This window comes from Entelurus aequoreus, linkage group LG15 (genome assembly GCF_033978785.1).
Source record: "Entelurus aequoreus isolate RoL-2023_Sb linkage group LG15, RoL_Eaeq_v1.1, whole genome shotgun sequence".
Taxonomy (NCBI): domain Eukaryota; kingdom Metazoa; phylum Chordata; class Actinopteri; order Syngnathiformes; family Syngnathidae; genus Entelurus; species Entelurus aequoreus.
In genome coordinates this window covers 6,340,424-6,365,307 of record NC_084745.1, presented here as the reverse complement: position 1 = coordinate 6,365,307, position 24,884 = coordinate 6,340,424, and the positions used below count along the sequence as shown (strand labels likewise).

The 24,884-nt window shown below is 33.9% G+C and overlaps 2 protein-coding genes across 4 annotated transcripts in view; both read right to left on the bottom strand.

Moving 5' to 3' along the window:
• gyg1b (glycogenin 1b) overlaps positions 1-349 on the bottom strand; it is a 24,206-nt gene extending 23,857 nt beyond the window's left edge. Inside the window, exon 1 of one of the 3 annotated variants that reach the window (XM_062021930.1) lies at positions 136-349. In XM_062021930.1, coding sequence (XP_061877914.1) covers positions 136-232 — 97 coding nt within the window. In that variant the 5' untranslated portion in view covers positions 233-349. The remainder of the gene's footprint in view (positions 1-135) is intronic. The other 2 variants (XM_062021931.1, XM_062021932.1) reach the window with 2 other exon arrangements.
• Positions 350-3,562: 3,213 nt separating this feature from the next.
• On the bottom strand, positions 3,563-24,884 carry cpb1 (carboxypeptidase B1 (tissue)). The gene is made up of 11 exons (XM_062021929.1): positions 24,819-24,884; positions 15,461-15,536; positions 15,275-15,399; positions 15,115-15,214; positions 11,377-11,478; positions 11,209-11,313; positions 11,034-11,144; positions 10,047-10,137; positions 9,781-9,983; positions 6,130-6,214; positions 3,563-3,874 (listed from the first exon to the last, which is right to left on the bottom strand). The coding sequence occupies exons 1-11, from the start codon at positions 24,881-24,883 to the stop codon at positions 3,687-3,689; spliced, it is 1,251 nt and encodes a 416-aa protein (XP_061877913.1). The 5' UTR covers position 24,884; the 3' UTR covers positions 3,563-3,686.

The window sequence follows — 24,884 nt, the reverse complement described above, 5'->3', positions numbered from 1 at the left end:
GCTATGTTGTAAAGTACACTTGGTCACACTTTAAGAGGCCCTCGGTCTGATGCTGCAACTTTCGCTAGCCTCGGCCCTCCACCCGTCTGACGCGCGCGGCAGCGAGAAGTGAAAGAGCGTTTTTCCGTAACTCACCCGCCATGACTGGAGAAGAAGTGGGAGTGGAGCGGAGCACGAGGCAGCTGTGAAGGAAAGGAAAGGAGAGGAGCGACTCAAGTGTACTGAGGAGCATTTATAGCGGCGTGACAGTGGTCAGCGTCACATGACCGTGTCCGCACACACACACACACACACACACATGAACTATTCACACGGGTGCAGCCCGACATATCAACCGCATCACAAACATTGAGAATCTGCATGAACTTTGACCTTTGTGTGTCGCAACATGATGTCCCCCCACAGACATGCACTACTAATACTCGACATGAACTAGCCATGTTCACTCCTGTTGTGTTTGTTACAGTTTGAAAAAAAAAAGGAAGGTAAATATTTAAAAGTGCGCCGCATTAAAAAAAAATACACGTTACAAGTTAGTTTTCACGACATGTTTGTTTTTAGGAGTCATTCGGACGGTGGGCTGAGTGTGTTTGTGGTGCTTTGGCGCCCCTCGGTGGACAGCAGCTGTACTTGCAACATGTGTTTGCAATGAGAGATCACGCACTTGATTGAAAACATGCAGCGAGGACAACCATGACTGACATGAAGGAAATACACCTTTTAATTCTGCATGCAGGCGCCATTTTGATGTTTTTCATTTTTTTGTGTACAGTTTTTTTTTTTTTTTTTAATTGTATAACATTTTTTTTATAGTATGTTTAATTGTATTTTATGATTCCCGAATGGGACAAGCGGTACAAAATGGATAGATGGATGGATTTAATGATTTATTATTTTTGTGTATCCAGTTTTTATTTTTTCCTAGTTGTAATTTTTCCTTTCTTTTTTTCTTTTTTGTGTATACAGTTTTTTATTTTTGAAATTGTATTTTGGAAATGTTTTATCGTATTTTTTTTGTATTGTATATTTTTATTTAATCATTGTTAATTATTTTTTGTGTATACAGTTTTTATTGAAGTGGAATTGTTTTATTGTATTTTTTTTAATGTTTTTTTTCTTTTTTGTGTACAGCTTTTGACTTTTTAATTGGATATTTGTTTTATCATATTTTTTATTGTATTTTTGTATTTAATTATTATTTATAATTTTTTGTGTATCCAGTTGTTATTTTTTCAAATTGTATTTTTTATTATATATTTTTTAAATGTTTTTTTTTTCAATTTTTCTTTTTTTAATTGTATTTTTAAATGTTGTTTTCATTTTCAAAACATATACATATATGCATATATATATATATATATATATATATATATATATATATATATATATATATATATATATATATATATATATATATATATATATATATATATATATATATATATATATAATGTGTGTATGTATATATATATATGTATATATATATATAATGTGTGTATGTATATATATATATAATGTGTGTATGTATATATATACATATATATATATATATATATATATATATATATATATATATATATATATATATATATATATATATATATATATATATAATAGTGAAGTGAATTATATTTATATAGCGCTTTTTCTCAAGTGACTCAAAGCGCTTTACATAGTGAAACCCAATATCTAAGTTACATTTAAACCAGTGTGGGTGGCACTGAGAGCAGGTGGGTAAAGCGTCTTGGCCAAGGACACAACGGCGGTGACTAGGATGGCAGAAGCGGGGATCGAACCTGGAACCCTCAAGTTGCTGGCACGGCCGCTCTACCAACCGAGCTATACCGCCCCAAATATGTGTGTATATGTATATATTTATATATAATAATAATAATAATAATAATAATAGACTTTAATAATAATAATAATGGATTAGATTTATATAGCGCTTTTCTAGACACTCAAAGCGCTTCACAGAGAAGTGAGAACCCATCATTCATATTTACAACTCATTCATTCATCATTCATTCTCCGGTGTGAGCGGCACCGGGGGCAAGGGTGAAGTGTCCTGCCCAAGGACACAACGGCAGCGATTTTGGATGGTAAGAGGCGGGGAGCGAACCTGCAACCCCCAGGTTTCTGGCACGGTTGCTCTACCCACTACGCCATACCGCCCCCTATACTTTATTTGTAAAAAGCACTTTACATTGAGCAAACAACCTCAAAGTGCTAAAGTGTATTGAAAAAAATAAAAATATAATACAAATAAATACAAATAAAATCATGAACTAGCATGCATATATCTAAGAAAAGGCTTTTTTTTTAAATTTTTTATTTTTTTATTTTTTTAAAGAAGGGTTTTTAAGCATCCTTTAAAAGCATCCACAGTCTGTGGTGCCCTCAGGTGGTCAGGGAGAGCGTTTCACAGACTGGGAGCGGCGGAGCAGAAAGCCCGGTCTCCCATTGTTCGTAGCTTTGTCCTCGGAGGTTGGAGGAGGTTAGTCTGTCCGGAGCGGAGGTGTCGTGTGGAGGATTTGGGGGTGAGCAGTTCTTTGAGGTAGAGGGGGGCATTTCCATGGAGGCACTGGTGGGTTAGTAGGGAGACTTTGTATATAACCCTGAGTGGAACAGGAAGCCAGTGAAGGGATTTATATATATATATATATATATATATATATATATATATATATATATATATATATATATATATATATATATATATATATATATATATATATATATACACATATAAGTTTATTTATTTTTTGTTTTTTTGTTTTGTTTTTTATAACCTTTAGGGCTCCAGCAAAGTCATAAAAATGTTAAAGAATAAGTCGAATAATACATATTGTTTTCCGACGCTTAAAATCTGTAGATCAACTTTAGATCTATCCGTCTTTAAGTTTTGTTTTGTTTAGTTGTTATGTTTCATGCCCTTTTCGTAAAGAAACCCCCATTTTTAATGGCAAAACCCCCACAAAATATGCAATATTTTCCCAAAATGTTTTTATGGTGGAATATTTGATGTGACGTAATTGGAGCCTGAAATAGGTCAATAGTTCATAACATTATCTTTATGTCATTATTATTTTTTGAACGTTGACAGTTTAAATACAATCTCACTCTATTTTTTTTACCTTTAACTTATAATCGACGTGTCTAGATCAACTTCAGATCTATCTGTCGATTATACGTTTTTATAATTAGTGTTACTATTTAGCCTGTTTTATGCCCTTTTTGTCAAAGAAAACACAAAATAGTAACATACATCCAAAAATATTTCAAAGTGGAAAATTTGATGTGAAGTAATTGGAGCCTTGAATATGTCAACTAATTCATAACAACATTGATTTTTATTCATGATTATTTTTTGTGTTATTTGTGCCAACTTTTTCTTGCTACATTTCACCTGTTTGCTCTTTTATTTCACTTTTTTATGTTTTTTTTTTTTTTTTGTCCAGTAGTGTGGCATTAAAAAATGAGCAGCGGGCCACATTTGGCCCCCGGGCCACACTTTGGACACCCCCTGGTCTGGAGCAAGCAGCAGACACATTAAGCATGGTGGAGACGGATCATTGATTTTATTCTTGGCAAGCCCAGCAAGCTAACATGGCGGGTGGTGACCGTTTCCATGGATACGGTCTGGAGATGGGGGCTGGTAGAGAGGAGAAATGGTCGTCGGGGCTTCAGTAGAGGTTGTTCTGCACGTAGGCGGCGATGTACTTGACGGCCAGCATGGTCTCCTCGCACGTGGGCTTGATCTGAGACTCGGGCAGCAGGAAGCCGTAGCGGCCGGTGTCGCGCAGCTCGAAGGTGAAGGAGTACTTCACTCCCAGGTCGTAGGCCCAGTCGTCGGACCCCCCAGCAGCCGGGTCTGAGGGCACACACACCACCCAAATGTTGCTTAGCCATCTAAAATGTTACTGGAACTGGGCAGAAGCCATCTTTGATAGTTGACAGCTTTTTGCTTTTGTTCCATCCATAACAAAACTACTTCAATCGACCAAGAAGCTCTCGCCATGCCTTATTCTGCCTTGGCGGAGGTAATACGAATTGTGTGCACTATTAGTGGGTGAGCTACTTAGATTGTGTGTACAGTTTTTATTTATTTATTCAAATTTAAAAAAATATTTTTTTATTGTATTTTTTTATTTAATTATTTATTATTTTTTTTGTATACAGTTTTATTTTTTTATAGTATTTTTGTAGATATTTCTTTTCTTTTTTGTGTACAGTTTTTTATTTTTTTATTGTATTAATTTTTTTTATATTATGTTTAATTGTATTTTATGATTTAATTATTTATTATTTTTGTGTATCCAGTTTTTATTTTTTCAAGTTGTATTTTTTTCTTTCCTTTTTTTCGTTTTTGTGTATACAGTTTTTTTATTTTTTAAATTGTATTTTGGAAATGTTTTATCATATTTTTTATTGTATATTTTTATTTAATCATTGCTAATTATTATGTTTTGTGCATACAGTTTTTATTGAAGTGGAATTGTTTTATTGTATTTTTTTAATGTATTTTTTTCTTTTTTCTGTACAGTTTTTGACATTTTAATTGGATATTTGTTTTATCGTATTTTTTATTGTATTTTTTAATTTAATTGATATTTATAATTTTTTGTGTATCCAGTTTTTCTTTTTTCAAATTGTATTTTTTTATTGTATTTTTTTAATCTTTTTTTTCTATTTTTCTTTTTTTATTGTATTTTTAAATGTTGTTATTGTATTTTATAATATAATTATTATTTATTATTTTTTGAGTATACTTTTTTATTTTTTTATGGTATTATTTGCAATTATTTATTTTCTTTTTTTGTGTACAGGTTTTTATTTTTTAATTGTACTAATTTTTTTTATAGTATGTTTAATTGTATTTTATGATTTAATTATTTATTATTTTTTTGTATCCAGTTTTAACTTTTTCAAGTTGTATTTTTTTCTTTTTTGTGTATACAGTTTTTTATTTTTTGAAATTGTATTTTTTTATTGTATTTTTAAATTTTTTTTTTTTCTTCTGTTTTTCTTTTTTTAATTGTATTTTTAAATGTGTTATTGTATTTTTTAATATAATTATTATTTATTATTTTTTGTATACAGTTTTATTTTTTTATGGTATTTTTGTAATTATTTATTGTCTTTTTTTGTGTACAGTTTTAAATGTTTTAATTGTATAAACATTTTTTATAGTATGTTTAATTGTATTTTATGATTGAATTATTTATTGTTTTTGTGTATCCAGTTTTTATTTTTTTCAAGTTGTATTTTTTTCTTTCTTTTTTTTTCTTTTTTGTGTATACAGTTTTTTATTTTTTAAATTGTATTTTGGAAATGTTTTATCATATTTTTTTATTGTATATTTTTATTTCATCATTGTTAATTATTTTTTTTTTGTGTATACAGTTTTTATTAAAGTGGAATTTTTTTATTGTATTTTTTTAATGTTTTTTTTCTTTTTTGTTTACAGTTTTTGACTTTTTATTGGATATTTGTTTTATCGTATTTTTTAATTGAATTATTATTTATAATTTTTTGTGTATCCAGTTTTTATTTTTTAAATAGTATTTTTTTATTGTATTTTTTTTCAATCTTTTTTTTTCTTCTATTTTTCTTTTTTTAATTGTATTTTTAAATGTTGTTATTGTATTTTTAAATGTTGTTATTGTATTTTTTTAATATAATTATTATTTATTATTTTTTGTGTATACAGTTTTATTTGTTTTTAACATGCTAACATTAGCATGTTAGCATGTTAACATTAGTATGTTTTTATTTTTTTATTTTTTATTTTTTGTCCTGTCCAGCTTCTCAGGCAAATTATATAGTTGATGTAAAAAAACAAAACAAAAAAAACAAACAAAAAAACATAAGTATGTTAACTTCTTTTTTTAAAATTTCAGTTGTCCAGCTCAGAGTCATATCATTTGGTATGTGACACTTGGCATGCTAATGCTACGGCTAGTGCGTTTCTGTGGCTTGTGCACATACAGCAGTCACATGCAATTTCTCCCGAAATTACAAATTCTAGTTTTAGGCACGCAGATCATGTTTGCGTGCTAACAAACGTGTTTTGACACACACAAACCTTTAGTAGATGTCACCTTGAATTGTGTTGCGTTTACTCACAGATGGTTGCCGCACCGGGTCCGCTGGTGTAGCGAGTTCCGTACAGACGACGGAGAGCGGCGGAAGCTCCCTGAGCGACCCTCAGCTAGAACGTGAAAGCAAGAACTGTAAGAAAACACACTCGCAGTTTCCTCCGACAAGCATTGACAAAATACAAAACCCCCAAAACCAGTGAAGTTGTCACGTTTGTGTAAATGGTAAATAAAAACAGAATGAAATGCTCAGTGATTCGCAAACAAGGACGGGGCTAGGGTCACCACTTTGTCAACAAATCCCTGAGCAAATTGTTTAAGAACAACATTTCTCAACCAGCTATTGCAATCTACCATCTACAGTCTGTAATATCATCAAAAGGTTGAGAAAATCTGGAGAAATCACTGCACGTAAGCCATGATATTACGCACCTTGGATCCCTCAGGCGGTACTGCGTTAAAAAGCGACATCGGTGTGTAAAGGACATCACCACATGGAACCCTTCAGAAAACCCCTGTCAGTAACTACAGTCGGTCGCTACATCTGTATGTGCAAGTTAAAACTCTACTAAGCCAAAGCTAAAGCCATTTATCAACAACACCCAGAAACGCCGCCCGAGCTCATCTAAGATGGACTGATGCAAAGTGGAAAAGTGTTCTGCGGTCTGACGAGTCCGCGTTTCAAAATTGTTTTTTGTAAACTGTGGACGTCGTGTCCTCCGGACCAAAGAGGGAAAAGAACCATCCGGATTATTCTAGGCCAGGGGTCACCAACGCGGTGCCCGCGGGCACCAGGTAGCCCGTAAGGACCAGATGAGTAGCCCGCTGGCCTGTTCTAAAAATAGCTCAAATAGCAGCACTTACCAGTGAGCTGCCTCTATTTTTAAAATGTTATTTATTTACTAGCAAGCTGGTCTCACTTTGCCCGACATTTTTAATTCTAATAGAGACAAAACTCAAATAGAATTTGAAAATCCAAGAAAATGTTTTAAAGACTTGGTCTTCACTTGTTTAAATAAATTCATTATTTTTTTTTACTTTGCTTCTTATAAGTTTCAGAAAGACAATTTTAGAGAAAAAATACAACCTTAAAAATGATTTTAGGATTTTTAAACACATATACCTTTTTACCTTTTAAATTCCTTCCTCTTCTTTCCTGACAATTTAAATCAATGTTCAAGTAAATTAATTTTTTTTATTGTAAAGAATAATAAATACATTTTAATTTAATTATTCATTTTAACTTCTGTTTTTTCGACGAAGAATATTTGTGAAATATTTCTTCAAACTTATTATGATTAAAATTCAAAAAAATTATTCTGGCAAATCTAGAAAATCTGTAGAATCAAATTTAAATCTTATTTCAAAGTCTTATGAATTTCTTTTAAAATTTTTGTTCTGGAAAATCTAGAAGAAATAATGATTTGTCTTTGTTAGAAATATAGCCTGGTCCAATTTGTTATATATTCTAACAAAGTGCAGATTGGATTTTAACCTATTTAAAACATGTCATCAAAATTCTAAAATTAATCTTAATCAGGAAAAATTACTAATGATGTTCCATAAATTCTTTTTTAAATTTTTTTCAAAAAGATTCGAATTAGCTAGTTTTTCTCTTTTTTTTTTCGGTTGAATTTTGAATTTTAAAGAGTCGAAATTGAAGATAAACTATGTTTCAAAATCTAATTGTCATTTTTTTTTTCGTGTTTTCTCCTCTTTTAAACCGTTCAATTAAGTGTAAACATCATTAATTATTAATAATAACATAGAGTTAAAGGTAAATGGAGCAAATTGGCTATTTCTGGCAATTTATTTAAGTGTGTATCAAACTGGTAGCCCTTCGCATTAATCAGTACCCAAGAAGTAGCTCTTGCTTTCAAAAAGGTTGGTGACCCCTGTTCTAGGCCATGGGTGTCAAACTCTGGCCCGCCGTGTAATTTCATTTGGCCCCTGAGGCAATATCAAATTAATGTTAGAGCTGGCCCGCCGGTATTATACAGCGGCTGTAACACCGCATTCACCGCTAATACTCATACTTGCCAGCCCTCCCGATTTTCCCGGGAGACTCCCTTGAATTTTAGTGCCCCTCCCGAAAATCTCCCGGGGCAACCATTCACCCGAATTTCCCCCGATTTCGACCAGGACAACATTATTGGGGGCGTGCCTTAAAGGCACTGCCTTCAACGTCCTCTACAACAGTGGTCCCCAACCGGTCCATGAAAAAAAAAAAAAAAAAATTAAATCAATATAAAAAACACAATATATACATTACATATCAATATAAATCAATACAGTCTGCAGGGATACAGTCCATACGCACATGATTGTATTTCTTTATGACAAAAAAACTACCCCATACACCCCCCCAAGACCCCCCCCCCCCCCCTCCCTTCCCGTATCATGACTCTTTTTGGACGTCACCACATCAAAAAATCAACACAAGATGTCAAAACGGCCAAAACTGTCAGGTGCCCAGGGAAGAAAAAAGAGAAAAGAAAAGGAGAAACGAGAAAAAGACAGACGTAGCAGGTAGGTAACAATAGCCTACAAGAAATTATTTGTCTGCTACAGAATGTGATAGTAACCTGGCTTTTTAGCATTAAGCTAATGTTACATGATTCGGAAATTGCTAATCAATAAATAGCTAGTTCTGTTTTAACGTCGGGTTAATATTGTGGAGGGGGCTAAATTGTTATGGAAAATAATAATGTAATGTTAGGTAATTACAGTACTCCCACCTTACATTCCTCAGGGACATTTGTATTAGATCTTTTAAGCAGGTGTTTTCTGTTTACATTGTTATTGCCTTCTGGTTAGCTAATGTTTGCCCTGCAGGTAATAGTCATTTTTCCACCCCTTTATATATTAGGTATAGTTGTAAGCCTAGTTGTTAAAGTGCACATCATTAATGTTAATTAAGCAATATCACATGAGAGGGAATGCTGTTTTTTAATTTGAGCACTGCTGGGATTCGGTTAAAGATAATCATAACATAACATTCTCCTATAATATGTTAATTTGCTTTCTTTAAGTAAAAAAAAGGTCAAAGACAAAGCTATTCGGTTTCTTGTGAGTATATACACTTCACTACCGATGTGGGGGGCGCCACCTAAAATCTTGCCAAGGGCGCCAGATTGGTTAGAGCCAGGCCTGCTCCTCAATTCCCAAACCTTTACTGAGTGTTGTTAAAAGGAAAGTGGTAAAAATGCCCTTTTTTGCAACGTGTTGCTGCCATTAAATTCTAAGTTCATGATTATTTGCACAAAAAAAAATCTTGTCTTTGCAGTCTATTCAATTGAATATAAGTTGAAAAGGATTAGCAAATTATTGCATTCTCTTTTTGTTTACCATTTTCACAACGTGACAACACCACTGCTTTTGGGTTTGGTACTTTTAAGGTTATGTGCGTGATTGACCAGTGGACAGCATGAATGTTGCACTCGAGTTGCTTCTTCAAGCTCAATTCATGTTTCAAGCCGAACCAGGAAATGATATCCAGGCGGGCAGGAAATGAGCGTGAGGCGAGACACGCCCAGGAAATTAAATTCCTCAACGAGCCCCCGTCTTTTGTTCCTAAGCTCCTCCAAGTGTCGGAGGAGGTTTTTCAAATTACCGCTGAGGCCGGAGTAAGCCCCGCCCTCCCGCTAGGAGCCAAGAGCGTGCAAAGAGATGTACTGACCAGCTCGCCGTGGTGCGCCGCCAGCCCGTAGGTGTAGGAGTAGGGGAAGAGCAGCAGCTGCGAGTACGAGTGGATGGTGAGGTAGGCCTTGATCTGGGACTTGTTCCTGCGGATGAAGTCGGCGACGTTCTTGACCTCGATCTCAGACTCCGGTTTGTAGCCGCAGAAGGTGTCGCTGCAGGGGTTGCTGGAGGCTCCGATGGCTGCAAGGAGTCGTGGTTATTGTGGTCAAATACTCCTCAGAGATCCCGAGTCCTGTCACTTACTGCACCAGCCGGCGTTCCAGTTCCTGTTGGGGTCGGCGCCGGTGCAGCTGGATCCAGACCTCCTGGAGCGGGTTTTCCTCCACATCCTATTCTAGAAGTGTCCAACACAACAACAAGCACATGAGTCGAGCAGCTCGGCGGCGGCCCGTCGTGTGGCTGGCAGTGCGGTGTAGCTGGTGGTGTCGTGTAGCTGGCAGTGTGGTGTAGCTGGCGGTGAGGAGTAGCTGGCGGTGCGGTGTAGCTAGCGGTGAGGGGTAGCTGGCGGTGCGGTGTAGCTGGTGGTGAGGTGTAGCTGGCAGTGCCGTGTAGCTGGTGGTGTCGTGTAGCTGGTGGTGTCGTGTAGCTGGCGGTGCCGTGTAGCTGGTGGTGTCGTGTAGCTGGCGGAGATGTGTAGCTGGTGGTGTCGTGTAGCTGGCGGTGCGGTATAGCTGGTGGTGTTGTGTAGCTGGCGGTGTCGTGTAGCTGGCAGTGAGGTGTAGCTGGCGGTGTCGTGTAGCTGGCAGTGCGGTGTAGCTGGCGGTGCCGTGTAGCTGGCGGTGCAGTGTAGCTGGCGGTGTCATGTAGCTGGCGGTGTCATGTAACTGGCAGTGTTGTGTAGCTGGCGTTGCGGTGTTGCTGGTGGTGTCGTGTAGCTGGCGGCGTGGTGTAGCTGGCAGTGTCGTGTAGCTGGGAGTGTCGTGTAGCTGGCGGTGCAGTGTTGCTGGTGATGTCGTGTAGCTGGCGGTGCGGTGTAGCTGGCGGTGCGGTGTAGCTGGCGGTGTTGTGTAGCTGGCGGTGTCGTGTAGCTGGCGGTGCGGTGTTGCTGGTAGTGTTGTGTAGCTGGCGGTGCGGTGTAGCTGGGGGTGCGGTGTAGCTGGTGGTGCGGTGTAGCTGGGGGTGTCGTGTAGCTGGTGGTGCGGTGTAGCTGGCGGTGCGGTGTAGCCGGCAGTGTCGTGTAGCTGGCGGTGTTGTGTAGCTGGCGGTGCGGTGTAGCTGGCGGTGTCGTACGCTCTTGTGGGTGTAGTCGTAGCCGTCAATGTTGAAGACGGGAAGGACGAAGACATCCATCTGATCGAGCAGGCTGGTCATCTGAGAATCTCGGCCGTAGGTGGACAAAGCCTGAGGACACGTTAGCAAATGTTGAAAAAGATCCTTTGTCCTTGGTCGACAAAACGACTCCTACCTCCTTGACGAACCACTGGCAGAAAGCAGGAGAGATCCACTCCCGAGCGTGGATGCCGCAGTCCAAGAAGATGGCGGGCTTGGTGGAGCCACTCTTCTTACCCAGCTGTGATAGCGAAAGGTTATTTCCGAACATGGAACCAAAAGTCAGGGAGGAATTCTGGGATACCTTGAGGAGAGTCATGGGGCGTCCCTCGTAGGTGTTTCCGATCACCTGTTTGCTGATCAGACTGGGATTGGAGGAGGAGATGGAGGAGATCCATGCCTGGACCTGAAAGCAACAACAACTTGTAATGTCAAAGTGACGCATTTCACACAAACTCAACCAAACCTCGTGAATTAAGTGCAGCTTCGCAATTTTGTACTTCCCCGCAAAAATTGACCATTCATAACAATTTCATCAATTATTGATATTTTCACCAAATTATTGACATTTTCACCAAATTATTTAAATGTTCACCAATCAATTACATTTTCACCTACCATTAAAATCTTCACCAATCATTGACATGTTCACCAATCATTGACATTTTCACAAATTATTGGCATGTTCACAAATCATTTACATTTTCACCAATCATTGAGATGTTCACCAATCATTGTCATTTTCACCAAATGATTGACATTTTCACAAATTATTGACAATTTCCCCAATCATTGACATTTTCACCAATTGTTGACCTTTTCACCAATTACTGAAATGTTCACCAATCATGGACATTTTCACCAATTATTGACATGTTCACCAATCATTTACATTTTCACCAATCATTGAGATGTTCACCAATCATTGTCATTTTCACCAAATGATTGACATTTTCACAAATTATTGACAATTTCCCCAATCATTGACATTTTCACCAATTGTTGACATTTTCACCAATTACTTAAATGTTCACCAATCATGGACATTTTCACCAATTATTGACATGTTCACCAATCATTGACGTTTTCACCAATCATTGACATTTTCACCAATCATTGACATGTTCACCAATCATTGACATTTTCCCCAATTAGTGACATTTTCACCAATCATTGACATTTTCACCAATTAGTGAAATTTTCACATATTAGTGGCATTTTCACCAATCATTGACATGTTCACCAGTCATTGACATTTTTACCAAATTATTGACATTTTCACCAATTATTGGCATGTTCACAAATCATTTACATCTTCACCAATCATTGAGATGTTCACCAATCATTGTCATTTTCACCAAATGATTGACATTTTCACAAATTATTGACAATTTCCCCAATCATTGACATTTTCACCAATTGTTGACATTTTCACCAATTACTGAAATGTTCACCAATCATGGACATTTTCACCAATTATTGACATGTTCACCAATCATTGACGTTTTCACCAATCATTGACATTTTCACCAATTATTGACATGTTCACCAATCATTGACATTTTCACCAATCATTGACATGTTCACCAATCATTTACATTTTTACCAATTATTGACATGTTCACCAATTATTGAAATGTTCACCAATCATTTACATTTTCACCTATCATTGACATGTTCACCAATTATTGAAATGTCCACCAATCATTGCCATTTTCACAAATCATTGATATTTTCACCAAATAGTGGCATTTTCACCAATCATTGACATGTTCACCAATCATTGACATTTTCACCAAATTATTTAAATGTTCACCAATTATTGGCATGTTCACAAATCATTTACATTTTCACCAATCATTGACATGTTCACCAATCATTGACATTTTCACCAATCATTGACATGTTCACCAATTATTAAAATGTTCACCAATCATTGACATTTTCACAAATCATTGATATGTTCACCAATTAGTGGCATTTTCACCAATCATTGATATGTTCACCAATCATTGACATTTTCATCAAATTATTGACATTTTCACCAATTATTGGCATGTTCACCAATCATTGACATTTTCACCAATCATTGATATGTTCACCAATCATTGACATTTTCACCAAATTATTGACATTTTCACCAATTATTGGCATGTTCACCAATCATTGACATTTTCACCAATCATTAACATTTTCACCAAATTGACATTTTCACCACTCATTGACATTTTCACCAACTATTGACATTTTCACCGATATTTCACATTTTCTCCAATCTTTTTAATATTTTCACCAATCATTAAATTTTTTACCAATCTTTGACATTTTCACCAATCTTTGACATTTTCACCAATCATTGACATTTTCACCAATCATTAACATGTCCACCAAATTATTGACATTTTCACCAATCATTGCCTGTTTATAACCAAATTATTGACATGTTCACAAATTATTGACATTTTCACAATTCATTGACATTTTTTCCAATTCTTGAAATTTTCACAAATTATTGACATTTTCACAAACCATTGACATTCTTACCAATTTTTGAAATTTTCACAAATTATTGACAATTTCACCAATCATTGAAATTTTTACCAATTGTTGACATTTTCACCAATCATTGACATTTTCACCAATCATGCATATATTTTAAACTTTAGTATTAATCAATATTGCAACAAATATCATATTGTCATAGATTACAAACAACTATTTTGCTAAAATAAAAATAAATACTCAAATAGCGGCTTAACTTATCATTTCAAACCAAGTTACCCATCATTTTGTAAAAACGATAATAGATCTTTTAATTTACGGTAGTTTGTAAATTAGGGTGCACAAACCAAACGTAATGAGAAAATATAAGTATATATCTTTTTGTAAAAATACATTTTTTTAAAGTACGTTTTTAGGGCCTTGTCCATGCAGCCACAAGGAACAATTATTATACCAGATAATAATACATTGCTAAAATCGGTTTGAATCGAAAGTAAATTCTGAATTGACTCGTCACCCCAGCAATTGGAATCGAATCGTATCGTTCCGTGCACAAAGATATTTACTCCTACTTATTGGAAATTGACAAAACTCTATCACCACTGTTTTTTTGGTCAAATTAAAACTTTTTTTCAACGCGTTGAACCCTGCAGCTTATAAAAAGTGTTTGGCTAATTTCTGGATTTTTTTCGACGAGTTCGCTCACTGAAGGTGCTGCAGTGTCCTTCCATTTAGGGCTTTCAACAGCGTTTGTAAGTTTTACAATATAACTAAAACAATTCTTACTTTTTAAACCGTTCCATGTGTGTTTTCATGCATATTATCACGTGCTAGTGTAAGATAATCAAACTAGCGGCGTTAGCTTGAGCTAATATGCTAACACATTTACGAGTGTCTGTGTTAGTATTATTAACTTACAACGGCATTCTTTTTGTATTGTTTCACTTTCACAAATTCCTCTGTAAATTCACCAAAACATCACGCGGAGTTATTGAGTCTGTTTAGCTGATTGGAGAGCTAGTTTGCGCAGCTAGTGGGTCCATGACCATGACTTCTGTTTTGTTTGATCGGCCGTTTTACTGCCGTGTTACAGACACCGTTTGGAAACAATTAAGGTATGTAAATAAACATTTCTGTGTAAATAACTAATATCACAACGACTGCGACTTATAGTCCGGTGCGGCTAATATACGGAAACATATTTTTCCTTTTGAAATTTAGTGGCCCTCAGACTTTTACATCTTGAGTACACAGTCAGGAACCTGGACAAGGTACAACCCCCCACCTCGAGTCTTTAGCTGTATGTCATCCATTACTGAGTTGTCAAGTCAAGTCAAGTCAACTTTATTTATATAGCACATTTTCAACAACTTTTAGATTGAACCAAAGTACTTTATTGGTTAAAATAGCATGGAGCAAAAAAAAAAAAAAAAAAAAAAAAAAAAAAAAAAAAAAAATTAAAAATAAAAAAAAAATAAAAAAAAAATAAAAATAAAAAAAAAGTTGAGTTTCTAGAGTCTAGGACCTTAGTCCCTCTTACCTTGTCCCAGCTGTTGTACTTGGTGTAGCTGTGGCTTCTGGGTGAAGCCCCGTTGTCGGCTTGGGCCTCGACGGCATCCTGCAGATCTTCGATCAGGACCCTAATGGAGGATTCACAACGTCTCTGAGTGCCGTTCTAGCGTGGCCTTCTTTCCACTCACTGGTGGTCCACGTGGTTCTGCAGCAGCATGGCGTGCACCATGTCCAGGTACTTGGTGGGCACGTGGATGTCCACGTCCATGTCGATGGTCACCAGCTCGGCGCTCTCGGGGCTCCAGAAGTCCACCTGCGGGTGTTGCAGACAACCTCAGTCAAGCGTTATACGTTGGTCTCGCTCCAGGACTTACCTCGATGCTGTTGGCCAGATCCTTAATGAGGGTCACGTGTTGGTCAAGTGCAGGTCTCAGACGTAATACTCGATCCCTTAGGAAGGAAATGTGGCGATGATTAGAGCGGGCTAGTTTGTTGGATTCTATTGATATATTGATATAATCAGAGGAAGTTGCATTTCAAATACATATTTTTCTCCTGCTCCGTATTTTCCATAAGTCACAGAAATTGTCAATAATTATCAATATCGACTTATTTATTAATAATATTTAAACAATTACTGCATAACAAAAATGTATTTCCATAGTTAAATAAGAATAACAGGGCAAATTCATGTTACACAGCCGTTATTTCCTGGAACTAAACCTGCAGAAAATAATTATTGTCAGGTTTCTCTATGTTTACATTTTCACACTTTGAGCATTTATTACATATTCGTTATTTTTAAGAGCTTATTGTTAAGTGTTCAATGTGATTTTACTATTTTGTTGACATTGTTTGAGTGTTTTCCATGCTTGTGTTGACCTTTCCTTTCTGCCTTGATAGCTGAGGGATTATAATCAGAGGAAGTTACATTTAAAATAAATACTATAATTCTCCTGCTCCTTATTTTCCTTAGGTCATAAAAAATGTCAATAATTATCAATATCGACTGACATATTAATAATATTTAAACAATTACTGCATACTACAAATTCCATTCCGTAGTTAAATAAAAAATAACAGGGCAAATTAATGTTACACAGTCGTTATTTCCTAGCACTAAAGTTCTTCTCAGGTTTCTCTGTTTACATTTTCACACTTTGTACTATTTTCTTACACTTTATTAAGCATTTTCTTACACATTCGTTATTTTTAAGCGCTTATTGTTAAGTGTTCAATGTGATTTTACTATTTTGTTGACATTGTTTGAGTGTTTTCCATGCTTGTGTTGACATTTCCTTTCTGCCTTGATAGCTGAGGGATTATAATCACAGGAAGTTACATTTAAAATTAGAGATGTCCGATAATATCGGTCTGCCGATATTATCGGCCTATAAATGCGTTAAAATGTAATATCGGAAATTATCGGTATCGTGTTTTTTTTATCAGTATCGTTTTTTTTATTTTCTTTTTTTCTTTTTATTTATTAAATCCACATAAAAAACCCAAGATATACTTACAATAAGTACACCAACCCCAAAAAAACTCCCTCCCCCATTCACACTCATTCACACAAAAGGGTTGTTTCTTTCTGTTATTAATATTCTGGTTCCTACATTATATATCAATATATATCAATACAGTCTGCAAGGGATACAGTCCGTAAGCCCACATGATTGTGCGTGCTGCTGGTCCACTAATAGTACTAACCTTTAACAGTTAATTTTTACAAATTTTCATTAATTACTAGTTTCTATGTAACTGTTTTTATATTGTTTTAATTTATTTTTTTATTCAATAAAATGTTTTTAATTTATTTATCTTATTTTATTTTATTTTATTTAAAAAAAAAAGGCCTTATCTTCACCATACCTGGTTGTCCAAATTAGGCATAATAATGTGTTAATTCCACGACTGTATATATCGGTATCGGTTGATATCGGTATCGGTAATTAAAGAGTTGGACAATATCGGCATATCGGATATCGGCAAAAAGCCATTATCGGACATCCCTATTTAAAATAAATAATATTATTCTCCTGCTCCTTATTTTCCTTAGGTCATAAAAAATGTCAATAATTATGAATATCGACCGATATATTAATAATATTTAAACAATTACTGCATACTACAAATTCCATTCCGTAGTTAAATAAAAAATAACAGGGCAAATTGATGTTACACAGTCGTTAATTCCTAGCACTAAAGTTCTTCTCAGGTTTCTCTGTTTACATTTTCACACTTTGCACAATTTTCTTACACTTTATGAAGCATTTTCTTACATATTCGTTATTTTTAAGCGCTTATTGTTAAGTGTTCAATGTGATTTTACTATTTTGTTGACATTGTTTGAGTGTTTTCCATGCTTGTGTTGACATTTCCTTTCTGCCTTGATAGCTGAGGGATTATAATCAGAGGAAGTTACATTTAAAATTAGAGATGTCCGATAATATCGGTCTGCCGATATTATCGGCCTATAAATGCGTTAAAATGTAATATCGGAAATTATCGGTATCTGTTTTTTTTAATTATCAGTATCGTTTTTTTAATTTTCTTTTTTTCTTTTTATTTATTAAATCCACATAAAAAACACAAGATATACTTACAATAAGTACACCAACCCAAAAAACCTCCCTCCCCCATTCACACTCATTCACACAAAAGGGTTGTTTCTTTCTGTTATTAATATTCTGGTTCCTACATTATATATCAATATATATCAATACAGTCTGCAAGGGATACAGTCCGTAAGCACACATGATTGTGTGTGCTGCTGCTCCACTAATAGTACTAACCTTTAACAGTTAATTTTAAAAATTTTCATTAATTACTAGTTTCTATGTAACTGTTTTTATATTGTTTTAATTTATTTTTTTATTCAATAAAATGTTTTTAATTTATTTATCTTATTTTATTTTATTTTATTTTAAAAAAAAAAGCCTTATCTTCACCATACCTGGTTGTCCAAATTAGGCATAATAATGTGTTAATTCCACGAATGTATATATCGGTATCGGTTGATATCGGTATCGGTAATTAAAGAGTTGGACAATATCGGCATATCGGATATCGGCAAAAAGCCATTATCGGACATCCCTATTTCAAATAAATAATATTATTCTCCTGCTCCTTATTTTCCTTAGGTCATAAAAAATGTCAATAATTATCAATATCGACCGATATATTAATAATAATTAAACAATTACTGCATACTACAAATTCCATTCCGTAGTTAAATAAAAAATAACAGGGCAAATTAATGTTACACAGTCGTTATTTCCTAGCACTAAAGTTCTTCTCAGGTTTCTCTGTTTACATTTTCACATTTTGCACAATTTTCTTACACTTTATGAAGCATTTTCTTACATATTCGTTATTTTTAAGAGCTTATTGTTAAGTGTTCAATGTGATTTTACTATTTTGTTGACATTGAGTGTTTTCCATGCTTGTGTTATCATTACCTTTCTGCCTTAATAGCTGAGGGATTATAATCAGAGGAAGTTACATTTAAAATTAGAGATGTCCGATAATATCGGTCTGCCGATATTATCGGCCTATAAATGCGTTAAAATGTAATATCGGAAATTATCGGTATCGTTTTTTTTAAAATTATCAGTATCGTTTTTTTTATTTTGTTTTTTTCTTTTTATTTATTAAATCCACATAAAAAACACAAGATATACTTACAATAAGTACACCAACCCAAAAAACCTCCCTCCCCCCATTCACACTCATTCACACAAAAGGGTTGCTTCTTTCTGTTATTAATATTCTGCTTCCTACATTATATATCAATATATATCAATACAGTCTGCAAGGGATACAGTCCGTAAGCACACATGATTGTGCGTGCTGCTGGTCCACTAATAATACTAACCTTTAACAGTTAATTTTACAAATTTTCATTAATTACTAGTTTCTATGTAACTGTTTTTATATTGTTTTAATTTATTTTTTTATTCAATAAAATGTTTTTAATTTATTTATCTTATTTTATTTTATTTTATTTAAAAAAAAAGGCCTTATCTTCACCATACCTGGTTGTCCAAATTAGGCATAATAATGTGTTAATTCCACGACTGTATATATCGGTATCGGTTGATATCGGTATCGGTAATTAAAGAGTTGGACAATATCGGCATATCGGATATCGGCAAAAAGCCATTATCGGACATCCCTATTTAAAATAAATAATATTATTCTCCTGCTCCTTATTTTCCTTAGGTCATAAAAAATGTCAATAATTATCAATTTCGACTGATATATTAATAATATTTAAACAATTACTGCATACTACAAATTCCATTCCGTAGTTAAATAAAAAATAACAAGGCAAATTAATGTTACACAGTCGTTATTTCCTAGCACTAAAGTTCTTCTCAGGTTTCTCTGTTTACATTTTCACACTTTGCACAATTTTCTTACACTTTATGAAGCATTTTCTTACATATTCGTTATTTTTAAGAGCTTATTGTTAAGTGTTCAATGTGATTTTACTATTTTGTTGACATTGTTTGAGTGTTTTCCATGCTTGTGTTGACATTTCCTTTCTGCCTTGATAGCTGAGGGATTATAATCAGAGGAAGTTACATTTAAAATTAGAGATGTCCGATAATATCGGTCTGCCGATATTATCGGCCTATAAATGCGTTAAAATGTAATATCGGAAATTATCGGTATCGTTTTTTTTAAATTATCAGTATCGTTTTTTTTCTTTTATTTTTTTCTTTTTATTTATTAAATCCACATAAAAAACACAAGATATACTTACAATAAGTACACCAACCCAAAAAAACTCCCTCCCCCATTCACACTCATTCACACAAAAGGGTTGTTTCTTTCTGTTATTAATATTCTGGTTCCTACATTATATATCAATATATATCAATACAGTCTGCAAGGGATACAGTCCGTAAGCACACATGATTGTGCGTGCTGCTGGTCCACTAATAGTACTAACCTTTAACAGTTAATTTTACAAATTTTCATTAATTACTAGTTTCTATGTAACTGTTTTTATATTGTTTTAATTTATTTTTTTATTCAATAAAATGTTTTTAATTTATTTATCTTATTTTATTTTATTTTATTTTTAAAAAAAGGCCTTATCTTCACCATACCTGGTTGTCCAAATTAGGCATAATAATGTGTTAATTCCACGACTGTATATATCGGTATCGGTTGATATCGGTATCGGTAATTAAAGAGTTGGACAATATCGGCATATCGGATATCGGCAAAAAGCCATTATCGGACATCCCTATTTAAAATAAATACTATTATTCTCCTGCTCCTTATTTTCCTTAGGTCATAAAAAATGTCAATAATTATCAATATCGACCGATATATTAATAATAATTAAACAATTACTGCATACTACAAATTCCATTACGTAGTTAAATAAAAAATAACAGGGCAAATTAATGTTACACAGTCGTTATTTCCTAGCACTAAAGTTCTTCTCAGGTTTCTCTGTTTACATTTTCACACTTTGCACAATTTTCTTACACTTTATGAAGCATTTTCTTACATATTCCTTATTTTTAAGCGCTTATTGTTAAGTGTTCAATGTGATTTTACTATTTTGTTGACACTATTTGAGTGTTTTCCACGCTTGTGTTGACATTTCCTTTCTGCCTTGATAGCTGAGGGATTATAATCAGAGGAACATTTGAAAAAACAATGTTTAAATTTAAAATATTTATTTTCCTGGTTGTCATTTTCCATACGTCATAAAACATTAGGGCTGTGAATCTTTGATTAACTGCATTCCTTCATAAAATAGACAAGTATTATTACAATTATTACGTTGTAACATATTCCGGTTGAGTCCTCAGTTTAGCAGGCTGAATATTAATTGTATTTGCATAATTAGAGAAGGACAAGCGGTAGAAAATGGATGGATGGATAATTAGAGAAGGTTAAGATCTTGCCATGCAGCAAGACCATTAACTTGTACAACATGTTATGTACAGAATATCAGCTGCATTTATTCATGTAGAAATATAAAAAAGTAGATTTCCAAACATCTTCGACAATCAAAGCGTGGCCATAAAAATCCACATTAAGACATGTTTGTGTTATTAATGCGTGAAACTAGTATATCTGAACATGGAAGTGTAGCTCCCCCTCTGACTGCAAGTGCTCCTACAGCAGGAATACAAATTCTGTATTCCTACAAATTACAAAATCTGGCAAAACACCAAAAGGCAATTTTTTTTGTAACTGTCATTAAAAAGAAAGTTATGTCCTTTTTTTGTGTTGAGCTGTTTAAAAAAAACATAATGTTTAAAAAACATTTTATTAAAGCAAATTAATTGTCCAGCCGTGGTGTTATAACTTGAAAATGATCTTTATGAAGTATTTCTTACATATTCCTTATTTGTGCGCCTTCATTTGAAGAACTTATTAAGTGTTCAATATGATTTTGCTATTTTTATTGACATTGTTTCCATGCTTGTGTTGAAGCTGAGGGAATTATATAATCAAAGGAAGGTTACACCTGAAAAAAAAATTGTTTTTCTGATTTTCTATAGGTCATAACAAATATCAATAATTATCAATATTGACCGATATATTAATAATATCTAAACAATTACTGCCTGGAAAAAATTCCTTTCCATTGTTAAATAAAAATAACAGGGCAAATTAATGTTACACAGCTGTTATTTCCTAGCACTAAACTTGCAGAAAAACAAAGTTATGTCCTTTCTTTGTGTTGAGCTGTTTAAAAAAATTATGTTTAAAAAACGTTTTATTAAAGCAAATTAATTGTCCAGCCATGGTGTTGTAACTCGAAATAATCTGAAATAATATATGAATAGTCCCCCCCCCAAAAAATAAAAAATAAATACATAAATAGATAATAATAATTAAAAAAAAAAAAAAAATAAAAAATAAAAAATAAAAAATAAAAAAAATATATATATATATATATATATATAAACATTTATTTTTTATTTTTAGATTATTTATATATATTTAACTTAAATTATATTTTCAACATTTTAAGGTCACAACAAGTGTTGTTTTAAAGGAGGGCTCATATTTTAGGGCAACAAAGCATTTTTTTTTTTCAAGGCAGGGGCTCCAAAGCATATATATATATATATATCAGTGGAGGCTCCTCCATAGAGGTGGAGGAGGCCTGGCCTCCCCAATAATTTGAGAGAAGAGAGAGATTTAAAAAAAACAATAAATATATTTATTTTATTTATTTATTTTAACAAAAAACATATTTTTTATTTTTTATATTCATATTATTTTAGTTTTGTTCATAAATCTAAATGTTCCCATGGCTAAAACCCAATATTGCAATTGTAAAGCAACAGGCCAGATTTCCCTATCAGTTTGTATTAAGGGAGGCCAGGCCTCCCCTAGGAAATTAGCTTCTCATAGAAGTCAATGTAATGCATGCTTTTTCATGCCAATATGTGATTGGCCAGATCACTGAAAATGGGTGGGCAACGGAGGCCTGGCCTCACCATGCATTGTGTCCAGGGCTGAAAGATTGACATTTTGTTCGTCCAATCACATGCTACTGGTTCATTTGGAATCAATCCTTTCCTTTCCTAATCAACACAGAAGCCATTTTGAGAATTCGCCAGCCACTTCAGTCAAACAAACACTCGCCATAGTGGCTACGAGTGTCCTACCAACTTGTGCTTTTCAGGAAATTTAGAGAACACCCCTGGCTATCATCCGTGAAGTTTATAGCTCATATAGCCAAATACTTTTGCTTAAAACGACCTCGGAAATCGGCGAGATTCTGTATTTCTCAGTAAATGAAGCCAGCACCAACCTGTGGAGTGGAGTCCAGGAGAGAGCATGCCGCCCCTCAGCTAAACCAGATGTGAGTTGAACTAATTAGATGTCTCTACCAGTGTTACACCACTAGTTCTCAGTAGTAATAACACTCCATTTTGTCTGTGTTTCTCAGCAGATAAAGCCAACTGGAACCATATTTTTACATATTTTATATTAAATATATTGAATAAAACTACATATGATAAAGAAAGTGTTATCTTATCTTTTTTATATGCTAAACTTGATTAAATTGGTGATTACATGTTGAAGCTGTAGAAGAATGAAAAATGTAAGCTAAACAAAATTGTTTTTAACTACATAATTAAAATTCCTGCCTTTTACACATGTTCACTTGGCGTTTATATAACATCCAAATGTCATTTCTCAGCTTAATTATCAGGCAGGCTCATAGACTTACAGCAATGTAATTTCTTCAGGAAGGCACAAGGCTAAGCTCTGCACAATGAATTGCATCAGCAAGAACTTTCTGACTGTAGCTTACACTCCAAATAGTATGCCTTTGGCCAGCACAAAGACAGATAAGAGAACAGGGAACATTCCATCGCGAGTGAAGTGAGCAAGCGGAAAAAAATGGCCTCCTCAATTCTGGAAGTCACCAGCCTCCACTGATATATATGTATATATATATATATATATATATATATATATATATATATATATATATATATATATATATATATATATATATATATATATATATCTTGACCTTAAAAAGTAAAAATTATATATATATATATATATATATATATATATATATACATATATATACATATATATGTATATATATATATATATATATATATATATATATATATATATATATATATATATATATATATATATATATATATATATATATATATATATATATATATATATATATATATATATATATATATATATATATATATATATGTGTAGGAAAAAAATCACAAGACTATTTCATCTCTACAGGCCTGTTTCATGAGGGGTTTCCTCAATCCTCAGGATATTTTTATTTATTTATTTTTTTAAATTTCATTTTATTTTGGTTTGAATGTAACTTAGATATTGGGTTTCACTATGTAAAGCGCTTTGAGTCACTTGAGAAAAAGCGCTATATAAATGTAATTCACTTCACTTCACTTCACATATATATATATATATATATATATATATATATATATATATATATATATATATATATATATATATATATATATATATATATATATATATATATGCTTTGGAGTCCCTGCCTTGAAAAAAAAATTAAAATTGCTTTGTAGCCCTAAAATATGAGCCCTCCTTTAAAACAAGACTTGTCTTGACCTTAAAAAGTTCAAATTCGAGGCCCGCTGTATCTATTTGGGATTAATCGTGATTAAATTTGCGTTAACTATGAACAAAATGTGATTAATTGCAATTCAATATTCTTATCCTTTGACAGCCCTAATAGTATTATCTTTTTAAATATAAAACATTTGTTTTAAATTATTTTTAATCAATTAAAAATTGCGATTAATTTATTTTGACACTCCCATAAAAATGTTGATAATTATGGATACAAAACACTTCTATCCTGATTGTGTTTACGCGTGCGCCCCACTTGAATTCTCGCAGCGCGATCCTCATTAGTCTCTGCTAAGAAAGAAATCATTCCTCCTGTCGATGTTTCTCCGAGATGACAAGTTTCTGGCGGTTCTCCGAAAATTGCTCTCACCGAGTAGACGGGAGGCTAATTGAGCCGCATCACAATCCGTCGCCGCCTTGATGGATGGCGAGCGTTTGTCACAGTGTGTCGCCGTGTTTGTGGCGGCCGCGCAGAAGCTAAGCCATGATTTGCGCAGCGTGCCTCGCATTGTCCCCGCTCCGCACAAGAGTATGAAATGTTCTTTTAGTCGGACCCGGGGGAGAGAAATTTACCCGTTGAAGCGAGCCACGTCCGCCAGGGCCAGGGCCAGCAGTCCGAGAAGCAGGAGGACCTTCATG

Excerpts from the sequence above, each read along its gene's own strand:
- cpb1 (XM_062021929.1), bottom strand. The coding sequence starts at position 24,883 with ATGAAGGTCCTCCTGCTTCTCGGACTGCTGGCCCTGGCCCTGGCGGAC. Across the intron at positions 15,215-15,274 it reads CAGAACCACGTGGACCACCA|GGTCCTGATCGAAGATCTGC; the intron begins GTGAGTGGAAAG and ends ATCCTCCATTAG. Across the intron at positions 6,215-9,780 it reads CGGCGCACCACGGCGAGCTG|CTGAGGGTCGCTCAGGGAGC; the intron begins GTCAGTACATCT and ends TTCACGTTCTAG.